This window comes from Alligator mississippiensis, chromosome 1, assembly GCF_030867095.1.
Source record: "Alligator mississippiensis isolate rAllMis1 chromosome 1, rAllMis1, whole genome shotgun sequence".
In the NCBI taxonomy this organism is placed as follows: Eukaryota; Metazoa; Chordata; order Crocodylia; family Alligatoridae; genus Alligator; species Alligator mississippiensis.
Genome location: NC_081824.1, coordinates 321,736,025 through 321,752,033, shown reverse-complemented (window position 1 = coordinate 321,752,033; position 16,009 = coordinate 321,736,025). Strand labels below are relative to the sequence as shown.

The following is a 16,009-nucleotide window of genomic DNA, read 5'->3' as shown; positions in this document are numbered from 1 at the left end:
ATGCACCCCACTCTCCCACCCCCTGGGGCAGGGGCAAGAAGCAGCAGCTGGAGGAGGGAGGAAGAGTCCAGAGCCTTTAACTGCTGTTGCAGCCAGAGCAAAAGGGGGAGCAGTAGCAGCTGAGTGGGAGCCCTGGAGCATCAACTTAACCTTTTGTAGGCCTCATGAGGCCCACAGGCTGCCAGCTGGACAGCCCTGGATTACAATATTACCAGAAACTGTTCAATATTAGCAAGAGTGGCCCAAGGAACCCACCAGCTCCTGTCTGGTGGAAACTTAAGGAAAAAACTCTTCATCCAAGTGCTATGCCAGCTGCTGGAAAAAAACAGGATGCTGGAAGACAAGTTATTGGTCTCAGAAAAATAAATCTGAGCATCTCCACCCAGTCCTTCTCTAGCTCCTGGAAAAGGGAGGAGGAACATTCCGTCCCTTCACCCCTGTCAACTTACTCACAAGAGGGCTGTGAAATTCCCCCACCCTAACTACTGCTTGTGCCAGAGAACTAGAGGCCAGGGAAAGCACAGCACATCGCTCAAAAATTTTGCCTTTTACACCCAAATTTGCTTTCTATATCCAGGATAAGTAGAGTCACCTTTGGTGAGATCCATGCTGACTCAACCCCACTGTTCCACAGGAAAACTACCAACAGGAAAGTACCCATAAGAAACGAACAGGAGGTGGCAGTTGGCATCTGGAAGCTGGCAGCTCCCCAAAACCTCCAGTCAGATGCCTTTCACTGGTGTGGGAAAGTCCATTGCTAGATTACTATCCAGAAGGTATGCCATGCCATCTAGAGGGTACTAGTACAACAGTTTTCCATCTCCAAACTGCTAGTGATCAAAGATGAATTTTCCTCTTTGGAGTTCCAAACTGTATTGAGGCCATCAATGGCATCCACATTCCCATCTCACATCTAGCATACTGTGATTCAGTGTACATCAGCCACAAAGGCACTGTGTTGAAGAATGTCATGGACCACCATGGAAGATTCATGCACATAAGCACCAAATAGCTGGGCAAAGGCCACAATGCTAGGGCCTTCAGGAACACCAGCCTGGAAGTATCTGTACACAACACTCCCAGCATGAAGCTGGAAAAGGTGACTATCCCCACTCTGCTGCCCAGGGACCTGGACTAACTGCTTCTCCCATAACTCCTGAAGCCCTACACTGGGCAGCTGGATACAAAAAGGAACTCTTCAGCTACAAGCTGAGCAGCTGCCAAATGACTACACAGTGCAGTTTTGAGCACCTCAAAGCAGTGAAGGGCAATGCGGGTGTCTCCATGCTAGCAAGTAGCACCTGTTACATACAATCACTCCACAGCACGCATGCTCCATAACAGATGCAAGACCAGAAGCAAGACTTCCCAGGGCCCTGGGCAGTAGTGGCCAGAGGCTTACTATGTTGTACTAGACCTTAGAAACTGAGCCCCCAAGAACTTCATCCATCAGGATATTCATGTGAGGGAGACCTTGGTGAACAACTTCCAGCAATGTTCAGCTACAAGGCAGGAAGTACCAGTGCATAAAGTTTGAGTCAGTTCAGGGAAAATTTATTTTGGGAAAAAAGTTTCTTTATTAACATGACAAACATTCAAACACTATGGGCTGTGTTCTTAAAACAAAGAGTTTTGCAAACATCAGGGGAGTGTGGTAGAGATGGTTTGTAAACTCAAGGAAAGGAACCATCCTTAAGCCCTCCCAGAGACCCTGCCCTCCTACTTCCACAGCTCCAGAAAGGAGGGTATCCCAGAGCTCCCACGCATATTTGAGAAGGGTCTATAGGACCCTACAGCAGAGAAAGCTGGCATGGTACAGTTGGCTGAAAGTCAGGGCTGGGGGGAAAGGGGCTCTGCTCAAGAAGAAAGGGAAGGGACCTTCTTGTGGTATGGCTGGGATGTCAGAGGAAAGTTTTGGGTGTGGGAAGGAAGGAAGTAGTAGACATGGGCCAGGGTAAAAAGAGAACAGGAAGAACTCTCTGGGGCATGCCTTGTGCCCCATGGGGCATGGAAGGAGGGGTGGAGCATTGGAACCAGAGTGGTCAGTCCTGGCCCTACTGGGGGTAACTGGGATCTGGAAGGAATAGGACTACCACTGAGCAAAAGGTCATAGATTCCTGTCTACAGGGAAAAGGCAAAGACACAGCTGATAAAATGAAACATAACTGGGATGCTCTCCACTGGTGGCTGAGGGCTACTATGAGAGTCTGCTCTGTTTTCCTCTTCAGCAGCAGCTCCCTAATTTCTATTACAATGCCAACAGCACACTGGCAGCCTCAGCATTCTGTCTTGCCTTGCCACACCACACACTTGGTCTGGGAGATCTTCCACCTGACAGGGTCAGCACGGAAGTCCTAATAGTACTCCATCAGGGCACAGCAGTCCTCTGCAGCTGCAGTTCTGTCTGATGACAGCATCTCTTCCTCCTCCTTTCTCCTCAACTTTGCTGACCTGCAGCCCCTATCAACAACCTTGAAACCTTCATGGCAGCATCAGGAGCAGCAGTGGCTGAAGGTGATGATGCTGAAGAGATAATAAATGTACAAAGAATCTTTATTAAACTTGTCTGATAAATAATGACCTCCCAAAGGAGTTTTGGTATTCTGTCACAGAAGCATTTTCACATTTGTTGTAGGCTCCTGAGACATTAAATATACTGGCCTCAACCGCCAGGATGGGGATACCTACTTATCAGTTACCCAAAAGTCCTTGGGGTGCCTCTGGTGGCATACCTCACTTGGGCTGCCCAGGGACTCTCTCTGAATTTACAGCAGTGACTTGAAGATGGTAGAGACCTTGGTCCCCAGTACCTGATGTTCCCAATAATCTCCTAAATTTTGCAAGTCACCACCATTTTCAGGAACAAGACCCTCTTGCATGTGTTAAGAGTGAAGCACCGAGAATTGTATACCATGACAAGTGAGCACTGACTTGTGTTAATGCTTTCTCTACTCACAGCCTGAGCTGCTTGAACATATCTGTATTTGCAAATCCAAGAACTATATTAGCTAAAAGGTCTTTTTCTCCTTCATGTTTCCTTCCAACGGAAACGTACACGTTTTCCAAGGCCCTTTGGCCTACACAGAGGGAAGAGTATGAATGTTTCCGCAACCAAACCACAAATGATGGGGTTGAAGAAGGGTCAAACAGTGGCTGGCAGCGAGAGTAACAGGAGTGTGACCCAAGCTGCATACAAATAAAGTGGAGCAGAAATGGCAGCATATGACTGCAAACAGAACTTGCAGCCCCTCAGGTCCATGTTGGGATAGCACTCCTCACCAATCCCCAGTTGTGGCTAAGGCATGGGTGTCTCAGTCTGGGACAGAGGGATGAGATGGGACATATTAATCCTTGCACAGAAGGACACAATTGTCCCCAAAAGGATGCAGTGTGTCCCCGACCCCCATCCTCATGGGATGCGAGCGAGCCGAATGGGAGGTGTGAAAACTCCCTTGGCCTCTGGCTAAAACTGGCAATCAAGGCCCCCCAGCAAACCAAAATAGTCCCTGTTAGCATGCTGGTCTCCTAGTGGCAGCACCATCCCCCTCAAGGTCCCCGAGTGCCTCACAAGATGCCTATGGCTACCCCTGCCCTTTCCTCAGGGCTAATATAAGGACTCCACTTTCCATGGCTTTGGGCTCCCTTTCCGCTCAGAGTAGCCTGGCACTATGGACATGCAACTGGACATTTCCAGGTCCAAGTCACCCCCAAGCACAAAACAGACCTCGGGCCTGCATTTCCTCTAAGCTGTGTGGTGTGCGCGGCTGAGCAGGCGCGCTCATGCAACACTGCCAGGCATGCATGCGCAACCGCACACACCACACAGCTTAGAGGGAACGCTGCCTCTGGCTTTTTGTGGCTGTTTAGAGAAAGGGTTAATGATGCTGCCAGAGCATAAGATGGGTGCTACTCACCAGCAGGTTCAGTGTCCAGGTAGCTGGGCCCTCGTGCTGAGATGATGGCACAGTGGCCAGCTGGTCCTCCCCAGTGTTGCTGCCATCTGGACTGCTTCATCCCAATGGTTAATGCATCTCACCTCAATGGAGTTGTTCCCTACAAGGTTCAATCAAAATGCCTCCTAGTAAGAAAAGACTGTCCAGGGGGCATCTGAGACCTGGTCAGCATCACAACTGTCTTCACCACCTTCACCTTGTCCCAGCGCTGACCCCCATCATGGTCAAGCCTGCTGCACACCATTCAAACACAGCCTAGATCCGATGGCTCTTCCAGAAGGATTGTTAGGTCCTCTCCTCATCCCAGATGCAGAGAAGGTCCATAGCCTCTACTGGCTTTCAGCTGGTGAAGCATTTCACAGACACAGATATTCTGGGTGGAGGTTTCCAGTGTAGTTGGTGAGTGGGTGCTTGAGAGTAGTTTGTACTGGTCTTGAAAAGCCAAAATACCACAAGTCTATCAGAAAACAGTGGTTGCTATGTGCCTTCATGCCTAGCATAAAAAAGGCATGGTCACATGCAAGGCAGGTTCCTGGGCCCCAGGGCAAGGTAATTAAGAGTAAGACACAGAAGGTCTGCCTCAGTAAGGTGGGCAGGGTGGGAAGCAAAACACTGGGGGAAGCTTGCAAACTGATCAAATCCCTGCTGTCAGCTGGAAGACAAACATAACCTGAAACATACAATGAAGTACTTGCTCCTGTTTCCTCCAGGATCAGAGTTTGGAAATCGTATGGGACATCTGCAGCACTTCCACGCAATATGTCACCTGCTTCTTTATTTTTTAAGCACTTATAACACTTGAAGCAATACAAACATTATTCTTGTCCAGGTCCTCTCACTTTGATGCATTTGGTTCAGTGTCAGGCAGTATTAAGCAGCCCCCACATGAGAGAGACACCCATCTCCAGTGTTGGTTGTTGATACATGTCTAACACAAACCTGGGAGGCCACCACCTATTGGTAGAAGCTGCAGGAATGCATCCATCCCTTGGATGGGAAGTACCACGAGTGGGTGTCCAAAATTGAAAGGGATTAGAAAAAGTACAAGATTACAAGACATCTAGGTCCTAGCCACCCTAGGAAAATGAAGACTGCCCACAACAGATGACACTGACAGCCTTGCTGGTTTCCCCCTTTAAAACCCTGCTGAAAAGAGTTTAGCTGCTATTGCCCAAGCCATTGAGCTATTGCCAAATAACATCATCCCCAGTGTTAGTTCACATCAGAGCAAGATCTCTTGCAAGATAAGCTTGCTAACTGCTAATGCTGCTGGATGCTTCCCCTTCTTCTCACTGAGACTACTCCAGTTCTGGAACCAGCTACCTGCGTACCCCAGGAGCACCTCACAGGGTTCACAGGATCATAGATAAGCAGGGATGGAAGGGACCTCATGAGGTCAGGTCATTTGCTCCAGCCCCCTGCTCAAGGCAGGATCATCCCTGACTAAACCATCCCAGCCAAGTGTGTCCAACCTGCCCTTGAAAATTTCTAAGGATGGAGATTGCACAGCCTGTTCCAATCCCTGACCACCCTCCAGCCTAAATTTCCCCTGCTGTAGCTTGAGGCCGTCACTCCTAGTCCTGTCTCCTACAGCCACAGAGTAAAGCTCAACTCCATCCTCTGTATAATCATCCTTCAGGTATTTGAAGACTGTTATCAAATCCCCACTCCTTCCTCCCCTCAGTTCTTCTCTGCCCTAGTTCTTTCAGCCTTTCCTCATAAGTCTGGTCTCTAAAGCCCCTAATCATTTTTGTTGTCCTGCACTGGACTCTTTCAAAACTGTCCACATCCTTCTGGAAGTGCAGGGCACAAAACTGGACATGATGCTCCAGCTGAGGCTTCCCTGGTCCTGAATAGAAGAATTGGTTCCCTGATTTTCAAGTAACACCCCTGGATGCTGCAAAAAAAGCCAACAAGAGCACACTGCTGGCTCATACCCAGCCTACGGTCTATCCTAACTCCCAGGTCCTTCTCTGCAATAGTGCAACCTGGCCAGTCTTTCCCCGGCCTGTATTTGTACATGCAGTCATTCTATCCTAGGGGCAGGACATCGCACTTGCCCGCATTGAATCTTGTCTGATCGATGGCAGACCATTTCTCCAATCGTCCCAGGTCATTCTGAGTCCTCGCCCTGCCCTCTGCAGTGCCTGAGGCTTCAGTGTCATGCACACACCTGCCAGACATGTGCTTGGATCCCACCACTCCAAATCACTGACGAAGATGCTGAATGGTACCAGACCCAGGAGTGACCCCTGGGGTCTGTCAATGCCTCCTCAACAGCCACCTGCTCCATGCCTCCTCCCCAGCAAACACAGAGCCATTGAGGACGACTCGCTGGGTACAACCACTCAGCCCATTGAGTACCCACCTCACAGCACATTCCTCTGGCTTGCAGCTCCCTCACTGGCTGATGAGCAGGGATGCTGGTTTTCTCCAATTTTAAAAAATACGATTAAAAAAGAACCCAAAATCCACATTTTTCCGTGGTTAAAATGAAGCACCACTAATACATATATGCACAGATACACATACACATCGGTTTTCTCTCCTGCCCAGGACAGGGGGTCGGACTTGATGATCTACAAGGTCCCTTCCAACCCTACTTCTATGAATCTATGAATTATAATTCTGTTGTGTAGACTGTATTGACAGTCTAATGAACACCTTGCCGGGGTCATTTGACCCTAGTACTCTTTCCTGCCATGGCAGGGGGTTGGACTTGATGATCTGCTCAGGTCCCTTCCGACCCTACAAACTATGAAACTATATATGCATAGTGGCGTTTCATTTTGATCATGGAAAAATGTGGATTTGGGGTTCCTTTTTTAACCTGAAAATTGGGGATTTTTTTAAATCAGAGAAAACCAAGATCCCTGCTGATGAGAACACAAGGCCGGTTCCTTATTCCCAGTTCCTGGTTCATTTCTCAAAGCTCATTGTCACACAAATAATAGTTGCTAGTAATGAATGAGATGCAGTGATAATCTAATTATTATTGTTATTATTACTATTACCATAATGTATAATATATACATATACACATGTATAATATATATTATAGATGCCTATTATAATTATACTGTAATAATGTATACATGGATACTACATCTAACTTATTACATACTTAGAGTTCTAGTTTCAATTATAAATACAATTATATTCATAGTTAAAAGTATGCTGTTTGTCCTTTGCTAGCAAAGATGACTGCACCCTGGGGTGGGGGGAGGAGAAAAGAGAAAGGAAGTGGGAAAGAAAAAGGAGGGGGGAAAAGAGAAAAGGAAAAAGAAAGTAAAAAGGAGAAAGAAGAGAGAGGAAAGAGAGGAGGGGGTGGAGGCTAGGTCACGTGGCTAAACTGGTGATTTATAAACCCAATGTTTGCCCTGAACAATCTGCTGCAGCAGGGGCAGGAGAGCACTGAGGACAAGAGGTCCTCTTTTCCTGGCCATGCGCTTTCTCACTGCCTCTGCCGTGTGCCGCTGCTTGAAGTGAAATGTATAAATGCAATACAATTATATTTCTAATTAAAATGAGAAATGCAATGATATACAAATACATATGCTATGTCAGTAATAAAGGACTTCGCATGTCCCCAAAAAAGGCTGCTATCTCGGTAATAAATGAGTCAGCGTGTTCCCCTAAAACAGGATATCGGCTAATAAAAACATAAAATAAGATCCTGTACCAAGGGCATAGACCTGAACAAGGAGCTGAGATGGGCTGAGATTTGGGGGCCAAATCCTACATTTGTTAGCAGCCGCTACCCATGTTGGGCAACTCCTCGCCTAATTCATCACTGCCCACCTTCAAGTGTGTCAAGAGAGGCTTTACGACGGGACCCAAGAAGCAGCAGCAGCAGTAGCTAGCTGGGAATAAGAACCCAACTGCGTGCTCAGAGGGAGCTCGCGGGTCTCCAGCCTTGCTCCAGCCCAGGCCAAGCTTTCCTGGCGGAGCGGAGGAAGAGGGGGAGCGGGCAAGAGGGGGGCGGCCCTGGGCAGGGGGCACTGCGCCAGCGGGGCTGGGGGAGAGGAGAGGAGGGGACCCGCCACCCTGCCCGAGCGCGGCGGGGCCGGTTACCTGCGCGCCCGCGGCGGCGGCGCGTTCGGGCCTGCCGCTCGCACAGCGGCTCCTGCAGGCGGGCGGCCCCGGAAGGAGCGGGCGCTGCCCCGCCGGGGGCACGGCTCCCATCCTGGCGCCAGCGGCTCGCCGCACGGCCCCCGCGCCCGGCGCTGCAGGGAAGGGCGCCGCGGCCCCCGAGGCAGATGCAGCCTCGCGGGGAGCCGGAGCAGGCACCTGGCTGCTGGGCGCTGTTTGGCAGGGGCCTGGTTGCATTTTTACCACTCTCTCATTTTTCCAACTATCCGAGTCGATGTAATAAAAGGTGTCCGAAGAAACGTGGGTGCCTTTGTTTTGCGGGCAGCAGCGGGGCTGGGCTGGCAGCCTGGGGCAGAGTGTTTGCTGCCTGCCTGGCTGAGGCAGACCTGTGTCTTGCCCATTGGTGATGCGAAGAGGGTGCACGCGGGTGTACATGCACCCCCCAAGATCAGCTGTGGGCAGTCACTGCTTCCCCCCTTGCCCACCGACACTACTGCCCTGCCCCCACGCCACCGACACCGCTGCAGCCGCCTGAAGAAACTCCCTGCTCACCTCCACACCCCGCTGTGGCCACGGCCTGCAGGCGGCCACCGTGTCCCCCCAACCTTGGGACGCATGCAATGTTCATGTTGTTGCCCCTTCACAACCCTGCACTGGGGCCCCAGACACAGCAGCGTTGCCAGCTCTTGTGATTTTTGGCGTTGTTCGTAAAGGCTGTGTTTCGGGAATGTGAAAAACGTAACTCTTTTATATATATATCTAAATATATTTATATATCTATATTTAGATATAGATCTATATATAAAGAAAGAGCTACATTTTTTCACATGCCCGGAGAGTAGACTTTAAGAGCAACACCCAAAATCATGAGAGTTGACAACACTGTGCCTTGCATGTGAGCAGGCCTTGTTTGGAGCAAGGCCTGAAGGCACACAGTGGCCACTGTTTTCTGGACGACTGATGGTGTTTGGGCTTTTCACACCATGAAAGCCAGTCTCAAGCAACTGCTCACTAGAAGCCCCCACTTGATGGTCTACTTGCCTGCCGGACAGAGTATGTATGCATGGACTGCTCCCAGCTGAGCTGTGCTCCCCCTGCCTGTCGGCTGGGCCCAGGTCGGCCTGGGCAGAGCAGCATTGGGTTCCCTTAGCTGGGTCCCCCATTGAGGCTGCCAGGGGGGAGCCATGCAAGAGGAGGAGGGATCAGGAGTAAAAGGGGGGGCTTTCCAGGCCTTCACCTGAGGGAATGGAAAAGGGGAACACAAGTAGACAACTTCCACTTCAGGTGCAAACCCAGTGGGAGTGCAGGGCTGCAGTCACGCCCCGCTTTGATTTCTGCTCCACCCAAACCTTCAAGCCTGACAGTGGCAGCAGCATTTCTAGTCAGCAGAGAAAGTGTCAGTTGACATGGCCCTTAAAATCTGATTCCTTCTCACAGATGCTAAGGACCCTCTTTCCTTTTTTAATCCACTAATCAAGCCAGCTTTTCTTCTGGCATTCTGCTCTCTGTTTGCTACTCCTGGTAATATGGCTCCTATTTCACAGCCCTGGAGACTGTCTTTAACCCATTACAATGAAGTTCTGTCTGCTATTGCATCTTCCACAGAATTACATCGCCCTAGGGGCCAGCTTCTACTTTCTTTTTACCCAAAGAAAAAATATGGATTGTGTTATATGGGATGAAACACTACACTACCTGCACCCTGCTTTTCAAAATCCTAAATCTGCCCATGTTCTGTTTTCACATATATCCAGGGTCATATCTTGACTCATCCTCATCACTTCTAAGACTTAAAAGCAGCCTGGAGATGAGATAAGAGGGTATTTCCTTCTCCTATTGAAAGTCCTTTCTAACGCACTCCTGGAGGGCCTGGTTTTGCTCTGAACATATTGCTGGCCTGTGACTTCAATGGGAGCTCCAAATTCCATGCAAAGTCAAGGCCCAAAGAAGGGCTCCAAGCTAAGCCAAGCCACATGCACAAGAAATGCAGATGACTTACCAGCTCTGATGACTGTGGAGTAATAGAATTTATATTCTTTGGCACATTATTTTGTATAGGACACATGCTTTTGATCCATTAAAAAAAATCCTCTTCTATCATCAACGGATCCAGTACAGGATGTAATTAATTGTCCTTGCCTTTCACCCTCTCTTAAAGTTAGGTGCCAGCTTGCCTATTCTTCTACCTTACAGAAGTCTTATTTTCACCTTTTCTGACCTAACAAAGGACATACTGCATTCCAAAATATTTTTTTTAACTCTATTCCAACTATACCATTGGTTCAATAAAAGAGATCACCCCAGGAAATCCTTGCCTTGCATCCTTTCTGGACCATCACAGCTACATCATTCTTAAGACCCTGCTGTACATCATATATATTATGCAATTAACTGGTGAATTACATAATACATTTAGACCAGACACAGGCGCAAAGTAATTATTACACGATAAAAATGACTGTCCAGCTATAAAGAGATAACCAGCTATCAAGTTAGAGCTTGAAAATATGTAACAACTCTCTAGCTGGTTACTATCCAGCTTTCCTTTGAATGCAAACTTTTCCAACTGCATTTGACCTCTAGTGTAGTCATACCAATGGAAAGGGCTCTCTCTGAGACTGGGCCATGCCAGATCCAGTTTGCAATCCTTGCTGCCTATCTTACAAAACATTATTGCCCTGCAACATATTCAGATAGAAGCTGGATAGAAACCAGCTATAGAGCTCTTACATGTTTTCAAATGCTTTGTAGCTGGTTGGTTCTTTTTTAGAGCTGAACAGTCCTTTTTACAGTGGGTTTATTACTTTGCACCTGTGGCTAGACTAAATGTACAGTATTGATTCACCAGTCAATTGCATAATATATGTAACATGTAGCGGGGGCCTTTCTTAAGTTTTTGCATGTGGACCCCTCTCCCCCCCCCACCATTGAGTTAAATTCCCCACTTCTCCACAAAAAATGCTAAAAATGCAGAAGTATAATGAGGACCTATGCCTGCACGAATGCACAAGGCTGAGCACGTGTTTGGCCAGAGCCAGGAAATTTGCAACCGAGGTGAACACAGCTGAGAACAGGGAGAGAGAGAACTGTGTTGTCTCATGTTGTGACACAAGCTGTGCTGCATCCTGGGGAAGGTAAGGAAGGGATTGTACAGTTCTAGAAAATGAGAGCTGGAAGGGACTTCTGGAGGGCATCTAGTCCATCCCCCTGCTAAAAAGCAGGACTGTCCCCAACTAGATCACCCAAGCCAAAGCTTTGTCTACCTGGGTCTTAAAAACCTCCAAGCATAGAGATTCCACAACCACATCATTTCAGTGCTTTTCAACCTACCTGGTAAGAGTTCTTCCTGATTTCCAACCTAAACTTTCCCTTGCTGCAACACAAGACCGTTCGTTGCTCCTTGTTCAGTCACCTGCACGCAGGATACAACTAAAACCTGTATCTCTGCAGGATGCATCTGCACTCACAGGGTCCTGGAGGCAAAGCATCTGGTTTCCATCCCCAGTAGAAGAGATATCTTTTATTATTAGACCAATTAGATATTTGCAAACAGTTTATTTTATTTACTTGCAAGCTTTTGGGCGCACACACCCTTCATCAGCAGGGATCCTGGTTTTGTTTTAAAAAAACTCCCCAATTTTCCGTTTAAAAAAAAAAAGTAACCCCCAATCCACATTTTTCCATGATTAAAATCAAACACCATTATATATCAAAGCTCATTTTGACACTTTTGAAGGTGGTCAGTGATGAATTAGGCTGAAGAGTTACCCAACATGGGTATTGGCTGCTAAAAATGAAGGATTTGGACCCAGAATCCCAGCCCAATTTCAGCTCCTTATTCAGGGCTATGCACTTGATACAGGATCTTATTGTATATTTTTATTAGCCGGCATCTTTTGGAGATACGCTAATTCATTTTTCTGCAATTAAAGTGAAACACCATTTATTTATATTTATATATAATATAAATACACACATATACAAAATTAGTGGTTTCATTTTAATCATGGAAATGTGGGATTTGGGGTTACTTTTTTTTTAACCCGAAAACTGGGGATTTTCTTTTTTTTTTTTAAATCAGAGTAAACCAGGATCCCTGTTCATCAGGCATAGCATAGAGCAGAGAATGCAGTGTGTCCGAAAGCTTGCAAATAGAAAGAAAATAATGTCCTTGCAAATATCTAGCCGGTCTAATAAAATATATCACGTCTTCCATCAGTTTGGATTCCTTTTGCCTCTAGCTGGATGGATACCTGGTTTCCATCAGTGCACGTGGAAAACCCACCGGAGCCCCGACACACCTACTACCTGCCTGCCTACCCACCCCGCCACTCCAACGAAAAGCTGCCGAAGCTGGAAGTACAGCCTCGAGCCCCTCCCCTCCCCTCCCCTGGGGAGCAGCCGAGAGCGTCCGCGGGCTAGAGCGTCCGCCTCCTCGCCTGTCCGGAAGTGACGCGACACGGAAGCAGGGCTCCACTGCCCGCTTCCGGAGGTGGCCTCGCCCCATTGTTGTCGTTGGGAGCGGGCTTGCCGGGAGGTGGAGGAGGGGCGGCCCGGGCCGGGATGTTGCGGGGTCTGGGCAGCTGGCTCGGGCTGGAGCGGCCGGCCGCGGCGGAGGCGGCGGCGGCGGCGGCGGCGGCGGCCGTCGAGGGCAGCGGCAGTTCCGGCACCGCCGAAGCCGCGGAAGGAGGGGCGCCAGAGCAGGAGCAGCCGGACCCGCTCCTCAGCCAAGCCAAGGGGCTAGGCAGTGAGTATTCCACAGCACACCCCCCCCCCCCGTCACCGGCGAAGCTCCGCCCCTTTGTTGCGTCACGGGTGAAGCCTCTCCCCCTCTCAGGGGAGCTGGGCACGTGCAGGCCCCTAGGTGCGAAGCTGGCCCGCCCAGGGCCAGGTACATGCAGCCCTGGGCAGGTGAGCACAGTACGAGCAAATGCCTGGGTGGTCTCGCTCCCTTGGAGGGGTGAAGGAAAGCGGCATGGGGGATCAGGGCAGCACCTCTGTGCCCAAACCCAAAATGCTTGAGGCTGCCAGGGGCAAAGGAACGGGGGAAACGCCCTGTCACACCCACTTCTTTCTCCCTTTCAGTCTCTGCTCCCTGTCGCTGCGCAGCCTGGGCCTTTTGCAGTGCTAAGACGTGTTGTGGGCCGGTGTCTGCAGAGGAAGCTGTGAGCCGCTGGTAGAAAGGGAGGCTGCTAAGGATGTAGCAATTGATTTTTTTTTTAGGGATGACAAAGGGTTGGGAACGAGGTCATAGGTTCAAAACGAGCACATCGAGGGGAGGCACAGAGCAGAGCATGCTGGATGGTGTCTGCTGGCCCTTGAGTGCATCCAAGAAGTCAGTGGATGCTGCCCAGTGAAAATGTCTAGAGACCTAGGCAGACCAGGGGCAGGAAAATGACCCCACCATCCCCTGGGGGCTGCATGTCACAGGACTATTTGATATGCATTGGGAGCGTGGGCTGTTTCCCTTCCAGTAAAGCTAAAAGACCCCGTTAATCTGGAGAGGGACAATAAGTGCACATCAAGTGATTACGGGGAACAACTAAAGAAGGGAACAGGGACCGGAATGAGGGTCAAAGGTTCAAAATGAGTGCTTCAAGGGGGGCACAGCACACAGAGCCCACCAGACAGTGCCCACTGGCCCTCAAACGTGTCCAAGGAACCAGTGGATGCTGCCTGGTAAAACTCTGCTCAGAGCGTGGATCAGGGACAGTAAAATGGTGCTGCAGTCAAAGGCCTATTTGACACACATTGGGAACCCACAGAGCAGCAGTTTGTCCCCCGTTAACAGAGGGCTATTGAATATGTGCCAACTGAATTTGTGGGACAAAAAAGACAAAAACAGGGAGTGAGGGTCAAAGATTGCCATTGCCTGCCTGCTTGCCAGCGAGTGCCCGCTTGCCAGCGAGTGCAGCAGCAGGGTGGGGGGGAAAGGTAAGCAAAGTACACCAGACAGTGCCCACTGGCCCTCAGAGGCATCTAAGGAGTCAGTAGCCACTGCCTAGTAAAGCTCTGCTCGGAGATATGAGTGAACAACGGACAGGAAAATGGCCCTGCAGTGCCTGGGACTGTGGCAACAAGAGACTGGGCAAGATGGATCTATGGCCTGACCCAGTAAATAGCAATTCTTATGAAATAAATTGATGCCTAATGGATCTGGTTGTTTCAGTATTTTGTCTGGCAGCCAACCCCAGCCTTTACAGAGAGACAAGCCCTCTTGCCCATTAAGTACCTAGGAAGTATCCAGATTAACACTTTGCCTCGATCAAATGGGGTTCTGACAGGGGAGACAGGTAGCTAGCCATGTTAGCTTTTGAAAGCTTGTGCTTCTCTGAATTAGTCCAGGTCGAGGGTGAGCAACCCGGGGCATAGGTACCACAAGTGGTATAGGGAGCCCCTATGTGTCAAGCAACAGATCAGGGAGCAGACGGGTAGCAGATAGGGCAGGGTGCAGAAAGCAGAGCAGCAAATCAAGCAGGGAACACATGGAAGAGAGCAGAAAGATCAGGTGGAGAAAAGGGATCAGAGTGGCACTTGGGCAGGGTGCAGGGATAATTTCTGGCGCACCTGCACATAAGCTTGGCCCCAGTTGGTTTAAAATATGCCACTCTGTCTTGCCTTATTGTGACAAGGAAAGGGGAATAAGCAGGGCCAACATAGGGAGCCTTTTTAACTGGCTTAATTATGTCCATGCTTTGGTGGAAGTTGTCAATATAAAGAAATCAGTGAAAAATATATATCATATTCCTCATTGAAACATTTAAACTGGTGTAGAACCAGAGGGTAAGCAAGCAAAAAGATCCTTTAAAAATGTTAGGTAATGTGATTTGAAGCAACTTCTTTAATTAAAGTAGTTTAATTATTGAAAATCACAATATAAATATAGGTACAGTTTAATAGCTTTATTTTGATTTAGTTGGATCGTGCAAGGGGTCCCATTTAGGCTGTGACTATTACCTGCTATAGTCTAGCTGAAGATGTTAAATTGTGCCTCTTCTAGGGTTGAATAACATTTTCAGCTGCTTTATGATAGCTTGTTTTGAGTCAACTCATTCGGGAAAGGAAAACATGTTTTTTTCCTTAATTCTGCTTAACTTCACATTTAGTGTAGATGTAGACAAGATACCTACCTACCTACCTAGTTTTAAGGGCACTGGTGTCTGCACTAACTGCTAATTAGTGTTTCAGCGTGTTACCTAATGGAAAAAAAATCTTCCTTTTTAAACCTAGCGAAAAGTGGAGTAAAAGCTTTTCAGCCTCTCTGAATATTTATCCTTTGGGACTCCCATGCCTGCTTTTGTCCTTTTCAAGAATATATATTGATTACATTCTCTGATAAAATCATGGAATAGATTTCTGATGTGGTATTCTGTGTTTATTGGTTTTGGACTTCTCTGCATATCTTTCAGTCTGCCCCAGGACACTCAAAGTGCACCCATTCATATCAGTGGCGTGCCAGGGGTCTGCAGCACCCCGTGGGCCAATGCTTGCAGTTGCCCGCTGGGGGCCCCCCCCCCGCCGTAGCAATACTTAGTCATGTCGCACGATAAGAACTCTGAAGGGCCTGGTTGGTGCCCCCACTCTGCCCCTTCCCCCCCCCCCCCCCCCCCCCCCCCCCCCCCCCCCGGTCTGCCACTGATTCATGTATCTGGAAATTAAAATGAGCCGTCTTTGTTTCTGATGTCAATAACTTAGTATTTAATGGAATGAAGATAGGTAGGAAATGAGGGAGGTGTTAATTCTCTGAGAGTGCAGTACACCATTAAGGGAAACTGACAAATTTTGAATTTGACAAATTAAAGTATTTGCTACAAAATAAATATGAAAAGTCAGAAATGTTTTCAATAATCTTTTAGTTACCATGTACTTTGCGGGTAATGCTAAGTTATCTGTGTTCTTCAGGCAGAAATGTGATTAAAAGTTTAGGGTTTTAAAAATTTACTCTATTCTGACAGTGGAAAAAG

At 48.5% G+C, this 16,009-nt stretch overlaps 2 protein-coding genes across 5 annotated transcripts in view; one reads left to right on the top strand and one right to left on the bottom strand.

Moving 5' to 3' along the window:
• The window catches only part of CTPS2 (CTP synthase 2), a 142,820-nt gene extending 134,695 nt beyond the window's left edge, over nucleotides 1-8,125 (bottom strand). The window contains exons 1-2 of one of the 4 annotated variants that reach the window (XM_059720899.1): nucleotides 8,028-8,089; nucleotides 3,915-4,385 (exon numbers count right to left, since the gene is read on the bottom strand). The gene's annotated coding sequence lies outside the window, so the exon portion shown is untranslated. Of the gene's footprint in view, nucleotides 1-3,914; nucleotides 4,447-8,027 lie in introns of all 4 variants that reach the window. The other 3 variants (XM_059720898.1, XM_059720897.1, XM_059720900.1) reach the window with 3 other exon arrangements.
• A 4,403-nt stretch (nucleotides 8,126-12,528) lies between these two features.
• Nucleotides 12,529-16,009, top strand: part of SYAP1 (synapse associated protein 1) — a 33,080-nt gene continuing 29,599 nt past the window's right edge. Inside the window, exon 1 of the mRNA XM_019495119.2 lies at nucleotides 12,529-12,792. Coding sequence (XP_019350664.1) covers nucleotides 12,609-12,792 — 184 coding nt within the window. The 5' untranslated portion in view covers nucleotides 12,529-12,608. The remainder of the gene's footprint in view (nucleotides 12,793-16,009) is intronic.